The sequence below is a fragment of the Gymnoscopelus braueri genome, assembly GCF_963280865.1.
Source record: "Gymnoscopelus braueri genome assembly, chromosome: 12".
In the NCBI taxonomy this organism is placed as follows: Eukaryota; Metazoa; Chordata; class Actinopteri; order Myctophiformes; family Myctophidae; genus Gymnoscopelus; species Gymnoscopelus braueri.
The window spans coordinates 4,225,449-4,249,083 of NC_137614.1; the positions used below are offsets into that span (position 1 = coordinate 4,225,449).

Below are 23,635 nucleotides of genomic sequence, written 5' to 3' on the forward strand. Positions count from 1 at the left end.
TCTTTTACATTTATGGAATTTCTTAAATAAATTTTATTTTGAAAAATTATGGAAATGTTTTTTTTTATATTTTTTTTATAATAACTTTAAAAAAAAAAGTCCTTGCATACTGTAACTAGGGGAGTAACGGTACACAAACAATTCAGCTTTTGACCGCTTTTTTTCTTTTTTGGTACAGTAAGGGGGAAAAAACGCATAGCCTACCATAAAATGACACTTTTTTTGGCCCGGCTACCATGACCAGCAAGATTGTTTTGGGTCCGGATTGGTTCCGATTCTATTACCTCGGAACCCTAGCCTGATTATCAGCCTGAAGCTGCGTGGAGCTTCATTCTGAAATTGGCTCCCGTGTCGGCGATTACAAGGGGGAGGGGATTAGAATTTCCCTAAACGAATCATAAGAGATCCACGGATCCGCCTACATCTGACGTCACCGCACAGCTTGCTTTAGCAGATATTCGGTGATTGGCTTGTCGTTAGTTGTCGTTGTGTTTTTCCTCAGTGGGAAGAGGAGGATCATGGTCCAGGGTTCATATCTAGATGTCACAAGCATGGAGGTGGGTCCCTCAAAAGCAAAGGCGCCAGGGGGGGGGGGGGGTTGACGTCATGACATTCACTGTCAGGTTTGGCGTAGCTCCGAAGAGTAGCCTGTACACATGTAACCACATTGTTTTGGACTCCTCAGTATTTAATGAACTAACTAAAAGCACTATTATTTTAGATACAATTGACAATTGTGAGTTCTGGATAAAGACCAGGTTGTAAATGTTAAAGTCATGTTCAGACTTTCTATTTAATGGAAATTCAAGCTTACTTTTTTTTTTAGTTAGAAGAACTACATTAAACATTACATTTCAATAAACAAAGCACTTAGGCATAAGGAAGGCAGAAGGAAGTCAGAATAATAAATTGTTAGATATATAGGCACACTAGAGCTCTTCACCGGTGTAATGATGGACACGAACACTAATGGACATGTGACATTTATTCCGAGACTCAACTTCCGAGATTTGATTCCACTTTGATTCCACAGAGGTATAGTTTGATGCGCTTTGTGAATTCTCCGCTCTCACTGAACTGACAGCATGCACAGCACAACTTTGTTTCCCTAAACATTACGCTGCAGACAGCAATCTGATACCAGGTCAGTCAGTCTAATCATCATAGCACTTCATTCTTGCAGCCCGAGCCCAGAGGGCGTCTGCTCCTTTCACACATACTGTAGCTACAGTAACTACAGTAACAGCCAGCATAGAAAGATCAACTAATTGTGTATTAGCTTGTCTGGCACCTAGTTGGTGAGAGAGTATAGTGGCCAGACTGTTGCCTTCCACAATTTTCAAATGTTTCCGGTTTTCCATACAGTCTGGAGCAATGGAAGCTCTGATCATTAGTAAGATGTAAAGCTGAAGCCTCCTCCCCACTTCTGTTTCGGCTTTACAGTCACGCAAATATATCCTAATATGAATCAAAATCATCTAAGCATATAGCTTGCTTCTTAGCAGAAAAGGAAATTAAAAAATAAAATGCAAAGATATTTAAAACATTTTAGTGAACGGAAATGCCAGCTTCCTCTCTCTGATTTGGGGAGGTGTAGTTCCAGACTCTATATAGCATTCGGAGACTGTGGAATAGTTGTCTGGCTACACAAGACTAGTGATAGAGCAACTGCACATAGCCCTGTTATTGCAGTGAGAGGCGTGCAGTCAATACACAACGATTGCGCAACGCAATGGGAAATCCCCCCCTGGCACCTTTGTTTCACAACACTAAAACACACATACTGTATGTATATCTACACACAGACATGCACAAGGATTCACATCAAGTTTTTCTCTTGTCTTATGTGTCACTATAGACTCTATTGTATGATACACCTTGGGCTGCAAATGCTGATGACACATCCACTAGCACTGTGTCCCTGAGAGTAGGCAATGAAACCCTGCCCTGCCCAATGAACCTCACCTACCACCCGGATCCACAGTTCATCAGCTTCACCTCCACATGGACAAGAGCTAAACTGTTAATCAGTATACAGGTACAAGATGCTCGTGCGCACGCACACACACACACACACACACACACACACACACACACACACACACACACACACACACACACACACACACCTCCACACACACACACACACACACACACACACACACACACACGCACACACGCACACACACGCACACACACACGACACACACACACACACACGTTTCTATTGATATACTGTACACATACATATTCACAGGCTGATACATAAAGGTACATTTGTCTCAATCTTTCAGAAAAAGTCTGACAAACTGAACATGACCGTGGCTGAGTTGTCAGTACAGGGAGTACAGGATGACAAACAGTACGAGTGTGTTATGGAAACCATAAAAACCATCACTACAACAGACTTTGTCTTCTGTGACATTCTAAATAAAACTGATGACACAATTCAGGCCCTGAAGGTAAATATTTATCTTCTAATTCTACATTGAGCTATCCTATCCTTGATACACTCAGTCTTTGAACAAAGTCACTGTGCTATTCTTTCAGATCAGATATGGAAATATCACGGTACGCCTCCCTCTGGATCCTCCTTCTGTAGCAGCTCATGACTCTCGACTGATAGGCCTCTTCGTATTATTTCTATGTACCGGTAGTCTTGTTGGTCAGTAAGCCATTTCTATAGTAAACCCCACCATCTACAGTATGTGTAAAATGTTATTCATTTGGCTGCATGGTTTAAGTCACTTGCCTTGTTTGTTCCATTTAGGATTGGTGGTATTTCTGTGCTACAAAATACAAAAGAGACGTACAGCTCAGATGAAACAACCCACTGAAGAAGAGCTGGAGCTCGACATCAGGAATGATATTACACAAGGTCAGTAATAAGTGTTAACACTCATTTTGCTAAAACACAGTGGCCCTCATTTATCAACGCAGCGTATAAACCGGCGTTAATTTTTCCATATATTCGGCCGTACACCAACGTCGAAGTCACATTTATCAAAGGATCCTATACAGCCGATCCTAGCGTATATCAGGTCGGAGCGTTGAAACGTCTGAAAACGAGCGTCATTTAAATAACACAGCCTTAAATATTCTCAAAACGCCCCGATTTTACGACATGAAGATTGAAGAACCAGAATACGACCAAAGACATAATCATGAAAAGCCAATAAGAAAGAGTTTCCCCCGTTCGCCTCGCCACACACGCACACACACACGCCCCTCTCTCTCTCTCTCTCTCTCACACACACACACACACACACACACACACACACACACACACACACACACACACACACACGCCCGCCCAGCTGTGTTTTTCATGTAATCCGTACCGTAGCGGTACAATCTTTGTCACGTAGGCTTGTAGCCTACATGAATGACATGTTATGATACCAATCACATCGCCATGAATGGAATACGTTTGTATATTAATTTATTTAACCCATACCGAGCAGTGCACAAGCAGTCATGACTCATGTAGGATATTCCCCGTGAGACTCGGACGGGCGGCAGTGATTCCGTCCCGCCACATTAATAAGAGATTGGAGCGTCGGGTTTATATCCTTAATTAACCCAGCCAGGTTGTAGTCTTCAAAACTCTCTATGACATAACTCCATAACATAGGACAAGCTACTGTAAGTTTGTACACCTCACTGTCCATGAAAAGATCGTCGGGAGTCCCGAAAATGCGCTCGCAGAAGCGCTGTATATTTTGAAAATAGCAGATCTACAAGCTCACAACGCGTCGCGATGCGACCCGTTTTTGAGCTTGCAGATCTGCTATTTTAAAATAGCCAATGCAACTGAATGACTGTTAAAGCAGTTTGTTTAAATTACTTTATAAAATGTTATATTTTCACAGGGATTATTTATTAGTGTAGATATACATTTAGGAGTGGATTATGTGTCCAGATGCCTGTCAGACAGTCAGACAATGCTGCTCCGCAGGTCTAGAATGGAATAAACGGGCGCAGCCAACGTCAACAACTGGTCTCGACCAGACGCGAGATCTCAGCGTATGGTAGGATGAAGCCCACGTCAGGATATATTGATAAATGCCGAAAGGTGCGGTGATCTCGCCATACGCCCATTATTTGGGCTGCACCGCGTTGATAAATGAGGGCCAGTGTGTGACTGCCTCCACAAACACACAGACTACATTGTGCACACACATACACAGTATGTTTTAGAATATGTGAGATGTTATGAGAAAAGTGACCATGTAAAGAGGTAGACTCCAAAACTGTTAAGGTGTCCTTTTTATCCTACTGTTGTGACCTGACCCGCGCCTGCATGAAAACGTGGCCCTCTCATCACTCTCCACCTCCTAACCCATCAGAAAAACCCATTAGAGGCAAGGGAAATGTGCCATGCACGCACCCACAAACACATCTGATACCACATACTGTGCGACGTCTGTGTCTCGCTGAGTGGGTCAACACGAAGAGACCACTTATCTCACAAAAGGATCCCTGGCTAATAAGCCTTATATGCTAATATATTATATTATTATAATACATTATAATTTCCCTCTATAACAACATTTTAAAATTAAAAAGCACCTGAAATATTGTTTCTATTTCGTCCCTGCTAACCGCCAGAGGCGGTGCGTAAAAGCACTGAATAGTTCCCTTCGCGCATGCGCAGTTCGAGTACGTATACCAACGACGTCACTTGTGACCCCAGGATGAACCGGAAGAGGCTATATCTTCCGGCGTCACCAGGGGGTCAGTCCCTTTTTTCTTCTCGCGCGCAGGTTGTAAAAGATCTGCACAAGCCATATTATTATTATTACAAACCTACCTTATCATTTGTTTAAAAGAGGTCGCTGGTAGTTCTGTGACCACATAGGTCGGAGTAGCGTTATTTCGCCCTCTAAGAATTGCGACTTCTCTCCCCCTGAGCGGGGTTAAGCTCACACGGACGCTGTGGGCGTCCGTTGCTCCACCGGCGGGGACGTTCCCTCGGTCCCCACAAGGTAGGTTGCTGCTGCTAAACTGGGATTTAAGTTTTTCCATTATAAATCAGCCTCTGTTGGTGCAGGTTGCGTGCGCGCCTCCTCCCTCCTGCATTGGTTGCACGTTGCTAACGGTAGCGTGAGCGCTCCGGTTAGCATCCGTTAGCATATGAACGGCTAGCTGTTTATAGTCTACGCTGCTCGACTAATAGCTTGTTTGTTTTGATTAGCATCTGCTCGTGACGGCAAGCGTCAGCGCTGCCTGCTACAGGCACGGTGTAATTTAGCGGTGTAAGTTTAACGCTTTTGTTTACACCAGTATCCTTTGTTTGTGATAAGCTAATTAAGCGAGCTGCTCGACGATAGCTTTGTTTTGATTAGCCTTAGCGACGGCAAGCTCGACGCTGCCTGCCCACGGCGGCATAATTTAACACTATTCTTTTATACTAGTGTTCTCTTCTTTTGCGGCTTCTTTTTTTGTTTTGTTAGCCCCCGTTATATAGCAGTCAACCCTCTCCCAGCATAGCAGCCCAGCCATTAGTAGCCTCCGCTGGTACAGGCAGCGTAAGCGCTCCCTCCCCCCAGCCTACGGCTCCTATAAACCGAGCATAGCTCCCATTATTGCGCCTCCTGTGAGGCTCCTCTCCAGCCAGATGACGGACACGACCTCTGCCCTGTGTGCCTGGGCTATGAACATTTGAGTGAGGCACTGGATGGCAACTCCTGCACGAACTGCAGTTACATGTATCGGGCAGTGAGGGTGGCCAGACTGGCAGAGGTGGAACCGCCACAGGGTGCAGGCGACCTACCCCCATCAGGCGAGTTGGCTACAACCAGAACCAGACACTCGAAACGTCGGGCTGGGGTGGCTGCTGCCCCCCCTCCCAAGAGAAGGTCTGACCGCAGTCTGTCGTCTGAGGTGGAGAAGCTGTCTGCCGAGCTGGCCCACATGAAGTCCATGCTCATGGCCCGCCGGCCCGATCCCCCTTCGGAGGAGGCAGAGGCGCCTACGCCTCCAATGCCACACCTGACCCCAGAGGATGACGCACTCTCTCTGGCGGCGTCAGCCACTCATTTCCGTGAGTTTGATGGGGAGGATAGGGGAGACGGTGTCTCCCAGGCCTCGGAGCCGGGCTCCCACTCCTCGGCTCGGTCCTCACTGGGCGAGACGGAGGACAGTTCCATGCGGACCGTTTTGCGCATGGCTCTAAAGCAGCAACGGCTGCAGCCCCTGCAAGCGCCTTCTTCAGGCGCAGGCCAGCCTCCACGTTCGCTGTTCCTCACTCAGGGGACTACATAAGTGAGCTACAAGCCTGCTGGAGAGACGCGAGTGCCCGCTCCCGTCTCTCGGCTGACGGGCGTACTCTGTCGGCCATGCTTGACACTGCAGCAGTGGGCCTGGACCGTATGCCGGCTATTGAACCTGGCATCGCATCCCTCGTCGTCTCCCCCGATGAGGCTCTGCGGCGGGACATTAGATGCCCCAGTGCACAGTGCAGGATCACTGATGACCTGCTAACGAGGGCTTACGACACGGTCGCGCGCCGGTAGACTGGGCAACTCCCTGTCGCACCTACTGCTGGCCCTCTCAGCATCTCTGCAGGAGGGCAGTGCTAGCGCGGACGCAGACTCCATCGCTTTCTGTGACGCGTCGCTGGAGGCGTTTGGCCTCATGTCACGGGAGCTCGGGAGGATGATGTCCACCCTGGTCCAGACTCTGCGCCAGGTCTGGCTCTCTCAGTCAAATCTCACTGAGGCAGCTAGAAGAACCCTCCGTAGTCTCCCGGTGGAGCCGGGAGCGGTGTTTGGCCCAGCCGCACAGGAGGCGCTGGAGCGTACCATTCAGGCCGGGCAGACCAGGCAGCAACTGGCAGGTCTGGGGCGCAGGCCTCCCCCCGACAGGCCTCCCTCTGACAGGGACAGGGGCCTCTCGGCTGCCCCCCGAGCTCGCCTACCACCTGCCCATGCTAGGAGCCAGCGTTTCCCTCAGTGTCCTACGCGGAGGCAGGGCCGTGATTCCCGGGACGCTGGCCGCTCGCCGACATTTCGAGCCCCTGGACGATTGGCTGGTATGCGCACCATCCCGGGCGCAGGCAGCCGAAGATACAGCACGGCTCCTGTCCCACGTGGCCTGCCTGGGTCTAAAGGTAAATACAGAAAAGATCTGCCTAACGCCATCCCAGACCACCACATTCATTGGGCTTGCCCTGAATACTATAAACATGACAGCATGTCCGTCCCCCCGCCGGGCGGACGACATCCTGAAACTCTTGCCCACGTTCCTGAGAGGCAGACGGCTGCCGCTCCTCATGTTCCTCAGCTCGTTCCGCTGGGTCTGCTGTCACTGTGCCCCCTGCAGAGGTGGCTGAACAGCTTTCACTTAGCCCCGAGCGTCACAGACACAGGAAAATAAGGGTGTCGAAACAGTGTCTCCTCGCCCTACTCCCATGGAGGGACAGGGCCTACATATCAAGAGGTGTCCCTATGGGGTCTGTCCCATCCCGCAGGGAGACTGTGGCCACCGACGCCTGCCCCTCGGGCTGGGGCGCGGTGTGGCAGGGCAGGACGGCTCAAGGACAGTGGTTCCCGGAAGACCGTGCCGACCACATAAACGTGCTGGAGCTGCGAGCGGTGCACCTGGCCCTACAGCATTTTCTGACGTTTCTGGTGGGCAGGCACATCCTGGTACGGTCGGACAACACCTCGACCGTGTACCACATCAACCACCAGGGCGGCACCAAATCCGCTCGGCTGCTACGGGTGTCCACGGACCTCCTTACGTGGGCAGCCCCCCGTATGACGAGCCTACGGGCAATATACTTACCGGGAGAGCGAAACCACGTGGAAGACTTCCTCTCCCGCCAAAAGCCCCCACCTGGGGAGTGGCGCCTCCATCCGGAGGTGGTGCACACCATCTGGGGCCGCTTCGGCAGGGCAGGGGTGGACCTCTTTGCCTCAGAGGCATCGACCCACTGCCCGCGCTGGTTCTCCCTGGCGGAGACAACCAGCCCTCTGGGTCAGGATGCGCTGGCGCACCCTTGGCCGGAGGCGCTCTCCTTCAGAGAGTCATGCTGGAGGGTCACACCATACTGCTGGTGGCCCCCTTCTGGCCAGGGAGGACGTGGTTCTCCCTGCTCCACAAGCTTTGCCGCGGGGCGCCATGGCGCCTCCCCGACAGGAGAGACCTGCTCTCACAACTAGGAGGTCGGATCCTGCATCCCGAGCCTCGACGGCTTCAACTGGGTGTCTGGCTCCTGGAGCTGTTGAGCAGCTGTGTGGGGCCGGTCAGGCACACCATCTTAAACGCAAGAGCGGCATCCACCAGGCTGAAATATGACAACAGGTGGAAGCTGTTTCCGACTGGTGTAGGGGTCGGAACAAAGACCCAGTGCACTGCTCCGTGCCTACCATCTTGGAGTTCCTACAGTCCCTCCTGGGTAAGAGCCGATCTCCCTCGACCCTAAAGGTTTATGTGGCAGCCATTTCGAGCCGACACGCTAAAATGGATAATGCCACTGTAGGGAGCCACAGTCTGGTGTCCCTTTAGCGAGTCCTGTCTGAGGTGGAACTCAGACGGGTCAGGTGTCACCCTATGGCCGAACGCAGCCTTCCTCCCTAAAGTGCTGTCGACTGCGCACCTCAACCAGCCCATAAGGCTGGCCCGGTTCAACCCTCCGCCTGGGGAGAGGTCCGACAGGATGGAGCTGCTGTGCCCAGTCCGGGCCCTGAGAGCTTCTATCAGAGCAACCGCCCATACTCGGCGGTCCGAACAGCTGTTCCTTTGTCACGGCGGCCCTAACAGAGGGTGCGCGCTTTCCAAGCAGCGCCTGTCCCACTGGATTGTGGACACAATCATCCACGCCTATGGGGCGAGTGGCCATCCCATCCCATCCGGTCGTATTCAGTGCTTTTAAGCACCGCCTCTGGCGGTCATTCAGGACTCATAGAACCGTAGTTACATACGTAACTATCGATTTATTTTACTCAAGGTGGACAACACCTGTCACAAGTTGATGATGTCATTTGTCCATGTGTGGTCCAGCCCTATGGACTGTATGGAATGCATGTGTTAATAAAATGTATAATATTGTTCAAATTATGCTCAAATTAACCTTAGGAAGTGTCTAGTTGTTTTTGGGCGGTGTAGCCGCCCCTATAAGTGGGGTTGGGACACCTCATTAGCTGTATTGTGATTGGCTCATTAGTACACCCCTAGCTGTTCTGTGATTGACTGACTCTACTGGCTGACTCTATTCAGCACTGTGATTGGCTAGCGAGACACATGATGACATTAATAACCTATAAATAGGATTATGCACTTCAGAAAATATTTTTTTTTTAAGTGAGCTTCCATCACTATGATGACCACTGTGATGACCACACCGCCCACTTCACACTGGGTGTGATTTTTTGCTAGACCCAAGGGGTCGGCCTACATGAGGCTTTGTACCTGTTTTCTCCATACATGGGCATGCCCCCTTTGCCCTTAGGCCCCAGACATAAAAGTCTGTCCCCCTTTCGTCCATACATGGGCATATTTGTACCTGTTTTCTCCATACATGGGCATGCCCCCTTTGCCCTTAGGCCCCAGCCATAAAAGTCTGTCCCCCTTTCGTCCATACATGGGCATATTTGTACCTGTTTTCTCCATACATGGGCATGCCCCCTTTGCCCTTAGGCCCCAGCCATAAAAGTCTGTCCCCCTTTCGTCCATATATGGGCATACACAGGCTGACACGTCATGTGAAGACCGGCTTATAAAAGTCTGTGCCCCTTTCGTCCATACATAGGCATAGACACAGGCTGACACGTCATGTGAAGTCCGGCTTAGCCGTGACGTAGTGCTCTGATCTTAGTACTTATTCCGGGTCTGGCAGAACCAGGTCTCCTGGTCTTGTTTTATTTGCACATGCGTTCCATAGGGCTGGACCACACATGGACAAATGACATCATCAACTTGCGACAGGTGTTGATGAACTATTTCTAAAATAAATAAATAAAATACAGTATTTAAGGTTTTAAATTAGATTTTTGTTATAGAGGGCAATTATAATGTATTAAGGCATATAATGCTTATTAGTCAGGGATGCTTTTGGCAGGCTGTCTGTGGTAAAATAAATCAGCATTTGCGTGGGAGGTTCACTTCCTGGGTAGTTGATAAAACGTTTAATCTGCTCCCATCTAAAGGTCTGAGGAAGAGCCCGGTGGCTCGAAACGTTACCAATTAAATTGCTGTAATACTGGTGTGCAGATTTTTATTTTTGGCACTTTTTGATCCAGCACCCACCCTAGTAGGTCTGGGATGTGCGTGTCTTTTAGCTTTATATTTATGTGTAACCAATGTCACAGACGAACGTACATGGAACGTAGCTGACAGATTATGGAAATAAAACAATGTCACAAGCGCGTGTCAGATTAATCACACCCGACGCTGTACGTCGGTTGGACTGTAAAGGCAAAACGTTTTAGTGAAAAGAACGATAATTCCCATTCCCATCACTTCTGCGGTATATATATATATATATATATATATAAACACAGTATATGAAGTTTCCATGTGTACCATTACAGAGCTATCAGGATCCAATGAGAAGACCAACATGAGAGACATGTCAGGAGGAGAGGAGGAGCTGAAAGCTGTCACACCAAAACCACGGAAATGGCACTCAGTCAGTAAAAGATGGAACCAACAGTTAGAGAAGCTTGCAAACATTGATGACTGTAAAGTTACCAAAGTTGGGAGTCTTGTGTTTGTGAAAGATTAAGAATTCTGCATCGCAATGGGAAGTGAAGGAACTGAGGTCTTCTTGGGGTTAAGAGATGATGGCTCTGAAGTCGCGATCAAGAGAATGTCTAGATTCAACCTCAAAGCGCTGGAGAAGGAAGAACAGTTTTTACGTCTACCAGAGCTTGATCATCCTTCAATTGTACGATATGTTGACATTGCAGAGGATGAGACCTTTGGTTACCTTGCTCTTCAGTTATGTGAATACTCCCTGGCAGAATACATCACTGAACACAGCCTTTCTGAACTGATGAGGAAACAGCTTGCAAACCAGTTTCTCGTGAGCTTAAGTGTTCTTCATTGTCAAAATCCTACTATTCTTCACCGGGATATCAAACCCCAGAATGTCTTGATTGGTAAGCTACAAAATAAATAGAAAACAAGCAGCTAATATGAGAAATATAAGAAACTTATACTGAATGTATTTCTAAAACCCTTTATTATGTTGATACACCCAATTTTCCCTGCAGATATTCAAAGCAAGGCACGATTGTCAGATTTTGGAATAAGCCGACGATTAGACAAAGGAAAAACAACCCTACTCACAAATGTTGTAGGAACGAAACACTGGAAGGCAAAGGAGACTTTGGACAATGCTCAATTCCCATATAAAAGAAGCACCGATATCCAGGTTGTTCTTTTATTCTGCATGAGAACAATTTAAGTAATGACAACATAAATGTTATTACTCATTTTCATGCTCATTCTAAAGGTGGCTGGGATGTTGATATACTACATCCTGTCTGGAGGACACCATCCATTTGGTACAGGCGCTAGATGTGAAAGCAACATTCTGGATGGAAAGTACAACCTGGACCATGTTCCGGATGTGGTTGCCAAAGATCTCATCGAGAGGATGATCAATGAAGACCCAAAGAAAAGACCTAAAGTGGAGGAATGCTTGGATCATCCCTACTTCTGGACAAACAAGAGGTACGATAGAAACATTGTCCCTTCCACATAATTTATTAATTCATTCACTGATATCTGAACATTATTTCAGTTCGATAATCAGTTTGATCCAGTGGGAAGGTACTTATATTCTAGCTCAGTCTAATGCTTTCAGTATCATTTTTTCCAGGAGAGCAGAGTACTTGAGAAGGATTGGAAAGGAAGTTGACAACTGTCCAGAAGATGACAAGGACCTCATCACTGTACTGGACCGTTATGCTGATCAGGGACAGTTCAACACATGGAAACACAAGGTGAGTTTATTACTAATAGTGTTAAATGCATCCAACATTATATGTAGGCCTATCATGCAGCACCAGCATTCTATTTAACAACCAAATGAATACATTTCTTACAAGAAAGGTCAGAGTAGATGACGAGGTTAGTGCTTCTATATGTCAGCTTTGCTACTAGTGTCAGATCTTGTGACGTGAGGCACAGTTGGACATGAAAGAAAAGATCTAAAATGTGTTGAGTCAACAGCTGGCATTATAGATAAGAATCTTTATACTACGGTTACCTAAAAAGTTATGTCCCTGAAAATGTTCATCCCGGCCTTAAAGGGGAACTTCGCCGATTTTGCTGCCCATAGCGTCAAATTACGTTTTCCGCAGCTCTCACCTTATGTCCGCACTACATGACTGCAGGTGACTACAGGTGTAGTTCAAATCCAGACCAACCCCCATAGCTCAAAGGACCGGCCCCGAAGGTGTCACCGTAACATTGTTCAACCTTCTTTCCCCACTCGACCACTCCCATTAGCTACCTCACATGTACTAACCTCGCATCACCAGTCTTTCCACCTCGGAGGAAACATGTACTATCATGGCGTCTGCAAACATATCAGAGTAATACTTTAGTACCCGGACCCACACGCAGCTATATGCGGACAGTGAGGAGCAACAACCTGTCGGGGATGTTTCCTAGTGGAACTGACAGAACGTATACGGACCGTGGACGGTGGACGCTTGTCTCTCGAGTAAGTAAACATGCTGTAAAGTTGCCACCATCACTATAATCTCATGTTGTATCCCTCGGGTAGACTAAACTAGCTTGTGGAGCCGTGGCGTGAACGGAACGTTTGTTATTGTTGACTTTGCCTGTAGTCACGGAACCCCATGTATTTTTTTGGGGGGAACATGACTGTCATGGCGGAACTTCAACCTGGTTTTGGCACTTTCTCCAATCACAACCCTTTCATCTACATAAACGTTCATATTTCAAATATAAAGTTCTTACCCCGTGGCCACAGATGTTACAATTGGAATCGGATGGGTCTAAGTACCCGTATCTTCTGTATTTTTCAATAAAAAAACATTTAAATCCGAATGGTGGCCATTTTCTCTTAGATGTATAATGTATCAGAGTGCAATATACATCCCAACCGATAGGGTCGCGTAATTGAAAGCATAAGGAGAAAATGGCCACCGATTGGATTAAAATGCTTTTTATTAAACAATACGGAAGATACTGGTACTTAGACCCACCTGATTCAAATTGTAACATCCGTGGCATGAGGTCAGCACTTTATATTTGAAATATGAACGTTTATGTAGATGTAAGGTCTGTACATGTAGAAAGTGCAAACACCAGGTTGAAGCTCCGCCATGACTGACATGTTTCAGAGCTACTCAGTACATGACGTCAGGTCCCGAAAATAGCAGATCTACAAGCTCACAACGCGTCGCGGACTCAACACTTTGTGAGCTTGTAGGTATGCTATTTTTGGTGCGCATGCAACTAAGAATAAATTAGGTATCACGTCGGATGATATCCATGTAAACTAAATCTAATCTAATGTGTTCTTTCCAATGACAGGACAGAAAGTTGTCATCAGCCTGCAAAAATGAAGGAACTGCAGATGAAGACCTGGGACACTACAGCCATATTTTTTTTTTCTAAATAAAACGGTTACATTTACACACTGCTTGCTCTACTCATTGGTATATTCTACATTGTGTAAGCATTTATAATGACAAAATGTATTTACACCCAATTCTATAAGGGTTCTTTTGAACTGTTTCATGATAGGAGATGGTCTTTCATTTGGCAGAATGGTACATAATTACATGACTGTAAGCATTACAGATATAATAGTGAAAAACTCTTGTACATTCTGTTAGTATTTACTTCTACATGTAATCATAATTTTTCTGGGGACCCCAGCACATTGGATTCAACTTTACTAGTCTTAGATACAATAGGCTATAGTAAAATCTAATATTATCCATATACACCAATTGAAAGCATGAAACGGTCTCATTTGAAAAAAGAGAAAAAAAACGATTACACTGTGTATGACAAGAGTATTTGAACATTAGCATGTCATTCTAAAGTAATGCCCATGTTTTCTATAAGTTTAGTCCAAAGAATATAACTGGAAATGACAGTGAAACATTATGCTCTCAGAGATAAGGAGTCACACATGACATGAGTATGAAACGTTTTGTTTTATTATTATATTGTTGTTGACTATGCTGCATCTCCATGGATGTCCCGACTCCCAAGTAGAAGATGGACGTCACGTCACCAGCACCGGACTGTCTACATGGTGGGATGGAATGTAGAAAATGAAAACACAAAAAGGCAGAAAGACAGTGTAAACACCAGGTTGAAGTTCATCCATGACCGTAACAGACTGCTATGATCCATAAAATATATATATATTATAAAAAAATAAAATAAAATAAAACTTTTTTTTTTTTTTTTTTTTTCTTCCCATCACCAGGGGGGCTGCTCCCATCACCAGGGGGGCTGCAGCCCCCATAGCCCCCCCCTTCCCGCACACAGACACACACGTTTAGTGTTACTATGCTAATTTATACATGATATATTTAGTTTACTATAATATACAATCAAATCAATACAGAACACAATACAACAGCAGCCAAGACTATAGTTTCACCTTGCTGGCGCAACAAAGACACGGTGATGATGATACTGACATCCTGGTATATAGCAAACTTGCAATGGTGGGTAGGCCTGCTGGTCCAACTGTACTGGTTCAACAGAGGCAGATTTCACGTGGTCCAAGAAAGAACATGGCTTCGATGTCGTGTTTTGTGATCCAAAGGTAGACAAAAAAGTCGGAAAAGTTGTAACATTCATCATTCTAAAGCATTCAGTGTTGCCAGATCTTGTGAGAGAAATAAGCAACCAGGTATATGAAAACAAGCCCAAAAGAAAATACCTGTGCCAAGAGCACTTGAAACCTAGACATGGGTTATTTGAAAATTGCCGATCTACAAGCTCACAACGCGTAACGATGTGACGCAGTGTGAGCTTGTATAGATCTGCTATTTTCCAAAAAATCTTGAGGGGAAAAAAGTGCAAAATGTGGAATATTTTTTAAACATTTTAACAACACATTTTTGGTAGGGTCTCCCTGGCAAATATGTTGGCGCGCAGTGCACAGATGAGGGTCCGTGGAAAAGTACATGAACATGTTTGAGAACCACTGGTTTAAACAACAATCAAAACATTTGGAAACGAGCCCAAATATCAACTACATTTTAGAAACCAGCCGCTTATAATAAGCAGACATGGCAACACTGGCCAATGTGGTGTATGTGTTTGTTGATGTTGTTGTAGTGAGAACTGGGAGGGGAAAGTTACAATGTAGACCACGCCCCCACGCAGCCTCCTCCCCATAAGGAAGTGCAGTGACACAAAGCATTGTGGTCATTGTAGTAATGCAGCCAAACCCCAGTCATCCAGTCAATGTCAAGACTTCTATATTTTTCGGGCCATAGGGTGCAAATTTGAAATTTTGCTACTGTTATCTACTATATTATAATAGATCATTAATATATATATGATTAACATTGAGTGACTGCAAGTTCTTCCAGGGGTGTAATGCTCCTTTAAGTCAGTCTCCAGTCTCACCGGAGCCCTCAGTTGGTGATACACACTAGAAATGGGAATGAATAAATATTGCATTGCATCATAATTCCCTTACAACATACTGCACCTCCCTTTCATTTGATCTTTGAGTTGTATTTTTTTTTTCCAGTTACCACTTGAGTTGAAGATGGATGAAATGAAGTCGTACCCTGAGAACTCTTTTGGACTGCTGTGCTTCATTCACAATCTCCATGAGCACTAGTAAGTTTAATTACATTTAAAAACAACACAAACAGAAGTCAATCCTGTCCATTTATAAATAAATATTTGATCACCTCAAAATGTATGGAGCACTTCTCATGGAGCACTTTCCGTGGGTGTAAAACACAATAATTCCCTGACTGTTGGTCCAAGTCTGTTCTATTTATCAGTGTTATACTTGATTTGTAGGAAAATTATACTACGGATATTGATTTGCACGTACAGTAAAATGTATCAAACAAATCAACACAATGCCTTGTCTTCTATTGAATCTGGTTTAGGAGCATGCATTAAATAATTGTGTGTTTTACTGCTTACAAAAGGAAAGTTTTGGCCATAAGACTGCCATAGTTATATGGTTGTGGATGTGTGTGTTCATCATCAGATGTTGTGACTCCAGTGATCACTGCTTTGTGTTCACAGTGCTGAAGAGGCAGCTGGTGTTGACCTGATGGAGATGTTTCCTGCTCTGTTCGGATGTGTTTACCAGTTTGCAAAAGAACAAGACTGGAACTCGAGGCCAACCCTGAAGGACATGTTCTGACATGTTCTGTACAAACCCTTTAGAGAAAGACACATCTCAGTTTACCAATGCAAGAATCAGTATTCAACGACTCAGTGACTCGAAGGACTCTCATGATTCAAGAGTCCAATATGCATTAGCCTGTAGTAACAATATTTTGTTCCCCTCCCAATAGTTGTCCCTACCGGGAGGACTGCGTCTCAGGCAGTGGTGTAAAGTAACTAAGTACATTTACTCAAGTACTATACTGTGTACTGTACTGTGCTCACAACACGTCGCATTGCGACGCCTTGTGAGCTTGTAGATCTGCTATTTTCAAACATGTTAGTACTTTTACTTTTGGTACTTTAAGTACATTTTGATACCAATACTTTTGTACTTTTACTCAAGTACATTTTTAATTTCGGACTTTCACTTATAATGGAGTACTTCTATATTGCAGTATGGATACCTTTACTTAAGTAAAACATTTGAGTACTTTTCCCACCACTGGTCTCAGGTCCTTATTCTAATCTGTCCTATCTCATACATCCTAGCTCCTATAGGAAGTTGAAGTTAGTCGGCCATTTGGCTACTCGGGTCAAGTTCGAAGGACCAAGGAAATAGGATTAGGAAGCATACATGAGGAGTTAGGACGTAGGAAACCCAAGTGCTTCCTATCAGGAAGACTTTCCAAGTTGACACCCCTACAAGGGGCTTGAGGGGCCGCAGCTGTCAGCTGTGTTGTTGTCATCAGAAATGGACGTTGCACGACATGACACTTCAGAGGAATTTGCATCCCACTTCTCCCACTGATCCATTGGAACACAGGTTTCCATTTTCTGAAAAGTAACAGTTTGGGACAAGGTTTCCACCCAACAGTGATGAGATATGAAATAATACGTTTCATAAAGTATTTTTACATGATTCTGTCACATTGTTTTTTAAGCTTCAGTGCATCTGTAGTTGGACTTTGTGTGGGAACTGTTTCCAAACAGTTTCCTTCCTGGGATGATTAGAGTTGAAGAATTCCTGCACTCTGAGCTGACAGGCTCCGTAAAGATACCATTATAGAGTTATTATTGTTGTTATTATTATTATTGTATAAATATTGGACTGTCATGGATACCAGAGTGAGTGATGTAGTTTCACCATGAGGCCACGAGAGGGCAGCTGAAGTCTGACTCAACCATGACCCAACACTGAATGGGAAAACATGATGTGAAGAAACAGATGTTGATGTTTCCTGTTCACTTTAAGACAGTGGTGTACAGTTTGACAAAAATATGGATGCCAACTTGGTTAGATTAAAGAGTTAAATTGTGATATCACATATCTACCCGTCTACATATTTGGCACCTTTAGTTGTAAGTTACTTTGCAGATTTATATTATTATATTATTATTATTATTATTATTATCATCATCATTACAAAACATATATAGTTAAGCCCTATTTCATACGTCAGCTATAAAAAAAAATAGAGAAAAAAACTGTAAAAAAAAAAAATCTATTTTTGTATGGAAATGCTTTTTGCTATATTTCTTTTCAAATAAAGTATTTAAAAAGCAAGGAACCATAGAACCATCTGGAAGATGAGCTTTCTACAACATCACTTCCTTCAACGTAATGAAGCTGTTCTGTTTTCTCCATCCTTGGTCTCTCTGCTCACTAAAAGGCCCTGTTCAGACTGGCAGCCCAAATCACATTGTTGTCCTATCCAGCAACGCTCTGTGAACTTGTAGATCAGCAAATGTTGGCATTGTCTGAATATACAAATCTGATTCACTTGTAAATAACAATGTGGACAGTTTCAAACAAAAGGAAGGAAGCGCTGCCTGGGTTCAATCACAGTGGCTCAAAATAGGTGCTCTTCAGTAGAACAGGTGTAGGCATAGAAGCAAAGGAACCCAAAGGGTAACACTTTACTTAAAGGTCAGGTCTATAATGCATTATAAATCGCATTGATAATGCATTATAATGCACTTATAAGGCATTATAACACTCGTTATAAATGTTTATAATCATGTATGACAACTTATAACGACGTTTATGACATATTATAAGTGCTGGTCATAATGCATTATAAGCTCAGTGGAACAGAACATTATAACTACCTTAACTTACTTAGTTATAAAGTGTGTTTGTTTTAAGTTGTTCTGCATAATTATAAACATTTATAACAAGTGTTATGAAGCATTATAAGTGCATTATAATGCATTATGATGAATTATAATGCATTATAAATGTTATTATAATGCATTATAGACCCAACCTTTAAGTAAAGTGTTACCTGGTAGTTATAACATGCTGTTCTATTGAGTTTATAATGCTTTATGACCAGCACATATACAGTATGTTATTATAAGTTATAATACTTCATAAACCTTGTTATAAGTTGTATAATTCTAAACATTTATAACAAGTTTTATAATGCCTTATAAGTGCCTTATAATGCACGATATAGGTGGCCATAATGCACTTTTTTATCGATTTATTGGACTATTGTTATGGATGCCAGTGGGAAACAGGAGTGATGTAATTTAGTCAAAGTCAAAGAGAGGGCGGGTGAACTTCATTGTTCAATAAGATAATACATTAATGCAGAATGGCAGGATTGTTGTTTTAGTTTTAGTTTTACCAATGTTCCAGAGAATCAATGAGGCCATCATAATGTTCTCAAAATAAGTAAGTAAGTAAGTAAATTCTATTTGTATAGTACTTTTCACAGAGATGACTCACAAAGTGCTTTACATACAGCAGAAATAAAAACAGCAAAAAAAGAAACATTCAAATGATTAGAAACAGAAACAAAAACACAATGCATCTCAGAGAAAAACAAAACAGCAGACATATTTCACCATTGGAGGAGTAGCTCAATAACATTACTCAAAAGCATGTTGAAACAGTAGTATTTTTTGCTGATTCTTAAAAATATCCACACTGCAGCTCTCAGGCCATGAGGAAGGGGAATCCAGAGTCTAGGTGCTACAGACTGAAAGGCTCTGTCACCTTTGGTGATTAACCTGGTACGAGGAATGACCAATAGACCCTGGTCCGCTGACCTCAGGGTCCTGCTGGGCACATATGGTTCAAGTAAGTCAGTTAAATATTCAGGTGCCTGGCTGTGCAGAGCTCTAAAAGTGAGCACCAGGACCTTAAACTGAACTCTAAAAATTATAGGAAGCCAGTGCAAAGATGCCAAAACTGGAGTAATGTGACACCTTCTGCTTGATCTCGTTAACATCAAAATATACCTGAAGTACCAAAACTACAAAGTACTCATTGTGCAGAATGTCCCATTTCTCAAGTTTTCAAATGTATAAAATGTACAAAAAATATTTTGAAAATAGCAGATCTCAAAGCTCCCAATGTGTCGTATTGCGACGCATTGTGAGCTTGTAGATCGGCTATTTCCAAATGGCCGAAATGTGTATACTGTAGGGCTGAAGTGGTTAATGTATGTTTTGTAATAATAATCCAAATCTACAAAGTTACTAAAGTTTTCAAATAATTGTAGTGGAGTAAAAGTGTAATATTTTCCTCTGAGATGTAGTGGAGTAGAAGTAAAAATACAGAAAATGTAAAATGCTCCAGTAAAGTAAAAGTACCTCAAATGTGTACAGTACTTGAGTTTCCACCACTGCTCCTGAGATGAGCTTCCTTTCTGCAGGGATCTATTAGTGGTCATACTGTACAACACATGCACATCATGATACCAGTCCATGAAACATGATACATCACTTGCAAAAACAAGACAGACAACATTCAAATGGAGGCATGATGACACTCACATACACAACCTTTACCATGACACACACATGCAAAACTTTGTGTACTTTGAGGTGTAAAGGAAGGAACCAGGAAGGTACTGTACAGTATGTGTCTGTTTGTTTTGAGAGTCTCCAGCTTTACAGCTTCTTTCTCCCTTGAAATCAATCAACCTGCCCTTCATCCAAAGCAGTCAGCTTCATGAACCGTTTTGCAGACGTCACTTGCTGGATCACACAAAACTCTCTACAGCTGAACGAAAGCAGAAGTTTGAAGTTGTCGGCAGTCCAGTATGAAATGGTGTCGGCCAATCCTGCCGTTCCTGGCAGTTACTCTGGCAGGAATCCTGGCACTGGTGGCTCTCTCTCTTCCATCGTCACCGGCAATGAAGGAGGCACCGACATCGGCGCCACCTATATGGCACCTCTTGGACAACGTCTGGAATGTAGAATACAAAGGCGTTCGCAGACCTGACCAGAGTATGAAGGAGGTGCTGTGTCAACTGAAGACCCAGGCCAGGCTGAGGACAGTGGACGGATCGGAGGAGCCCTTCTCCTCGCTGGGCTGGGCCCGCCTGATTCCCCCCCTTCCTCTGGAGCAGCGACACAGACGGCAGGAGAACCGGGGCACCGTCAAGACCTGCGCTGTGGTGGCCTCCACTGGGGCCATCCTGCACTCAGGACTAGGTAAGGAGATTGATTCCCATGACGAAGTTATGCGGTTCAATCACGCACCGACAGAGGGTTACGAGAAAGACGTGGGAAGCAGGACAACTATTCGCTTCATTAACACAAACGTTCTGACCAAACCTATATTTAAATTCAGCACCAGCTCTCTCTACAAGAATGTCACCCTGGTGGCCTGGGAATCTCCCCCTTATGACCTCAACCTAAACAAGTGGTACGCCGTTGGAAGATTGTTCAGCCCGTACGCAGAGCGCCGCACTCTGGACCCCGGTCAGCCCTTCTACGCGCTTCACCCCAGCTTCATCTGGCAGCTCTGGGATGTGATTCAGGGAAACACGCAGGTGAACATCTCACCCAGGCCACCTACCTCTGGCTTTATGGGCATCCTTGTGATGATGGCGCTGTGCGATGAAGTGCACGTGTACGAGTACATTCCCTCCCAGAGGCAGACGAACCTGTGCCACTACTACGAGAAGATCTACGACATCGCCTGCACCCTGGGCGGAAAGAACGAGTGGCACCCCGTCCAATTCGAGAAGAGGTTGATCCGGAGAATCAATATAGGCAGTGAGAGTGACCTTAGACGAGGCGTGGCCACGCTTCCTGGATTCAGCACGGTTAACAACTGTGACATTTGAGATGTGAAACAATGATTCTTAAACTTTTTAACTGCAAGGGCCACCAGTTTGATACGCAATAGGCCACAGACCCCCCATTTGATACAAAATGTTTTTTTGTTGTTTTTTTATCTCTAATTTAATTTCAAATAAATGCATGCTTTATTTTAAATTATTCAGGATTTACTGTAAATTGTCATTTACATGACATGGTAATAAGCAATTAAAAATATAGCAAAAAGCATTTCAATAAAAAAATAGAATAATTGTTTTTTATAGCTGACGTAAGAAATAGGGCTTAACTATTATGTTTTGTAATGATAATACTAATTATAATTATAATATTAATAACAGTATATAACTAACATTACAATTGTACAATATATTTTTTCTTTTTCTTTGTTGACCTTTGTGCTATTTTTTAGGAATGAATGGGTGGGTAGAAAGGGATTAATTTATTATTTGTTCCTTTATGAAGTTGGTTTTGATTGTATTCTCTTCTGAGGAGGGGTACAGCCGCTCGGCCGGCAGAGATAGGAGGATATGGCAAACATGTGGCTGTGTGTGAACAAAGTGTGAACTTTATAGACTATTTTATTGATTTATTGGACTATTATTATGGATGCCAGTGTGGGAAACAGGTCAAAGAGAGGGCGGGTGAACTTAATTGTTCAATAGGATAATAAATCCTACAATGACAACAATCCTGCATGGCAGGATTGTTGTTTTTGTTTTTGTTTTACAAATACAGTTGTTCTTCATCATAAAATCTCATAAAAAATGTTTTTGTGCACTGAATATCACTCTTTAAGGCAAATCATAATTTGGGGGTTGCTCACAGAATAATGTTTTAACAGTATGATTGGCAGCAGAATAGTGCAGGAGAACTTCTCCACACACACGCACACGCACACACACACACGCACGCGCACACGCACACGCACACGCACACACACACACACACACACACACACACACACACACACACACACACACACACACACACACAAAATATAATCTCTGTTCCCACTCCCCAGCCTTCAGATAATATGCAACCACTAAAGTTATTGCGTCGGTACAGAGCCTGGTTAATATAGTCTGGTGTTGGCAAAAGCGTGGGACACCACATAAAATTAAACTGTTGAAAAATTGTTGTAAAATGCTTTTAGTTTTAGAAAGGGAAGGCATTCACTCTGCTTCACTAGCTGGTATATTTTATACATTTTAACCTGTAAATCAAACATCCATCATACAGTGTAGGATTTGGAGAAATAATGTAACTAAAACAAAGGTTTTAGTTTGGTTGTAGGTTTTAGTTCCAAGATTGAAATCTGAGTTTGTCATCGTCAAATTGGCAAATCATAAAGCGTAGACAAGTTTAATCTCTGAAGCTAGTGATGGGCAAATACTTAATGGCACCAAAAAGGATTAGATGAAATGTAATAGATCTCTGCAATGCTACTTGTTGATCAGAGTCAAACAGGTATAATACTGTGAAATCATAATTCACTGCATTGTCATTATTAAGCCCACAGATATAGAGCAATTTAAGTCCACTAACATATCACAGTTTGTCCTCAGGAGGGCGCAAGATCCTTTTGAACGGCTTTGAACAGCAGCAGCAGCAGGGCATGTTGCTGCTTTTTGATAACACAAAAAAAAAGCCCCCTTTCAGGCATTTGGCCATTTTGGCCCCTTCCACCATGAACCAAAATATGCAGGAGTAGTAGCAAAAACTGTGTTTTGAAGGAAACATAAATGGTGGAAAACGTAGTCTGGGACAAATGGCTGGGGCCTATATGGAGAGTGAGGATCCAAGGAATGCGCAGGGGAACAAAATATTTGTATAGTACGACCTACGGACTACGGTTCATGAGTTATTGGCCAAAACGTGAAGTAGGCTGTTGCAGCGCCACCATGAGGCCGATGTGAAATAGTTGGGGTGCAGGTTCTTACTTGGCCTCACTGACATACACTGGAACATCCTGTGTGATTATAATCTGACACTCCATGCGCTTGTTGACATTGTTTTATTTACATAACCTGTCAGATACGTTCCATGTACGTTCGTCTGTGACATTATAGTTACACATAAATATAAAGCTGCACCATGTAGCTTTCCTGTCTCAGGAAGTGAGGGAAAATAACATTTTATTCAATAAAAGAAAATACATGGCTCTAAGCTACAACAAACACAACAAGATTGTCATTAATTAATGGAGAGAGCTAGCACATACTCTGTCCTGTCTGTC

General features: G+C 44.0%; 2 protein-coding genes across 2 annotated transcripts; both read left to right on the top strand.

Annotated features, from left to right (window-relative positions):
- The first annotated feature begins 546 nt into the window (after positions 1-546).
- LOC308096740 (serine/threonine-protein kinase/endoribonuclease ire-1-like) lies at positions 547-16,467 on the top strand. Its single transcript, XM_080444177.1, has 11 exons — positions 547-557; positions 1,859-2,038; positions 2,295-2,462; positions 2,551-2,665; positions 2,771-2,878; positions 10,539-11,108; positions 11,223-11,383; positions 11,465-11,685; positions 11,834-11,957; positions 15,716-15,807; positions 16,231-16,467. Exons 6-11 carry the CDS (start codon positions 10,748-10,750, stop codon positions 16,349-16,351), a joined length of 1,080 nt encoding a protein of 359 aa, XP_080300303.1. The 5' UTR covers positions 547-557; positions 1,859-2,038; positions 2,295-2,462; positions 2,551-2,665; positions 2,771-2,878; positions 10,539-10,747; the 3' UTR covers positions 16,352-16,467.
- A 3,998-nt stretch (positions 16,468-20,465) lies between these two features.
- On the top strand, positions 20,466-21,404 carry LOC308097432 (beta-galactoside alpha-2,6-sialyltransferase 2-like; the record flags this gene model as incomplete). Its single annotated transcript, XM_080445191.1, has 1 exon — positions 20,466-21,404. One exon carries the CDS (start codon positions 20,466-20,468, stop codon positions 21,402-21,404), a length of 939 nt encoding a protein of 312 aa, XP_080301317.1.
- Positions 21,405-23,635: the final 2,231 nt, after the last annotated feature.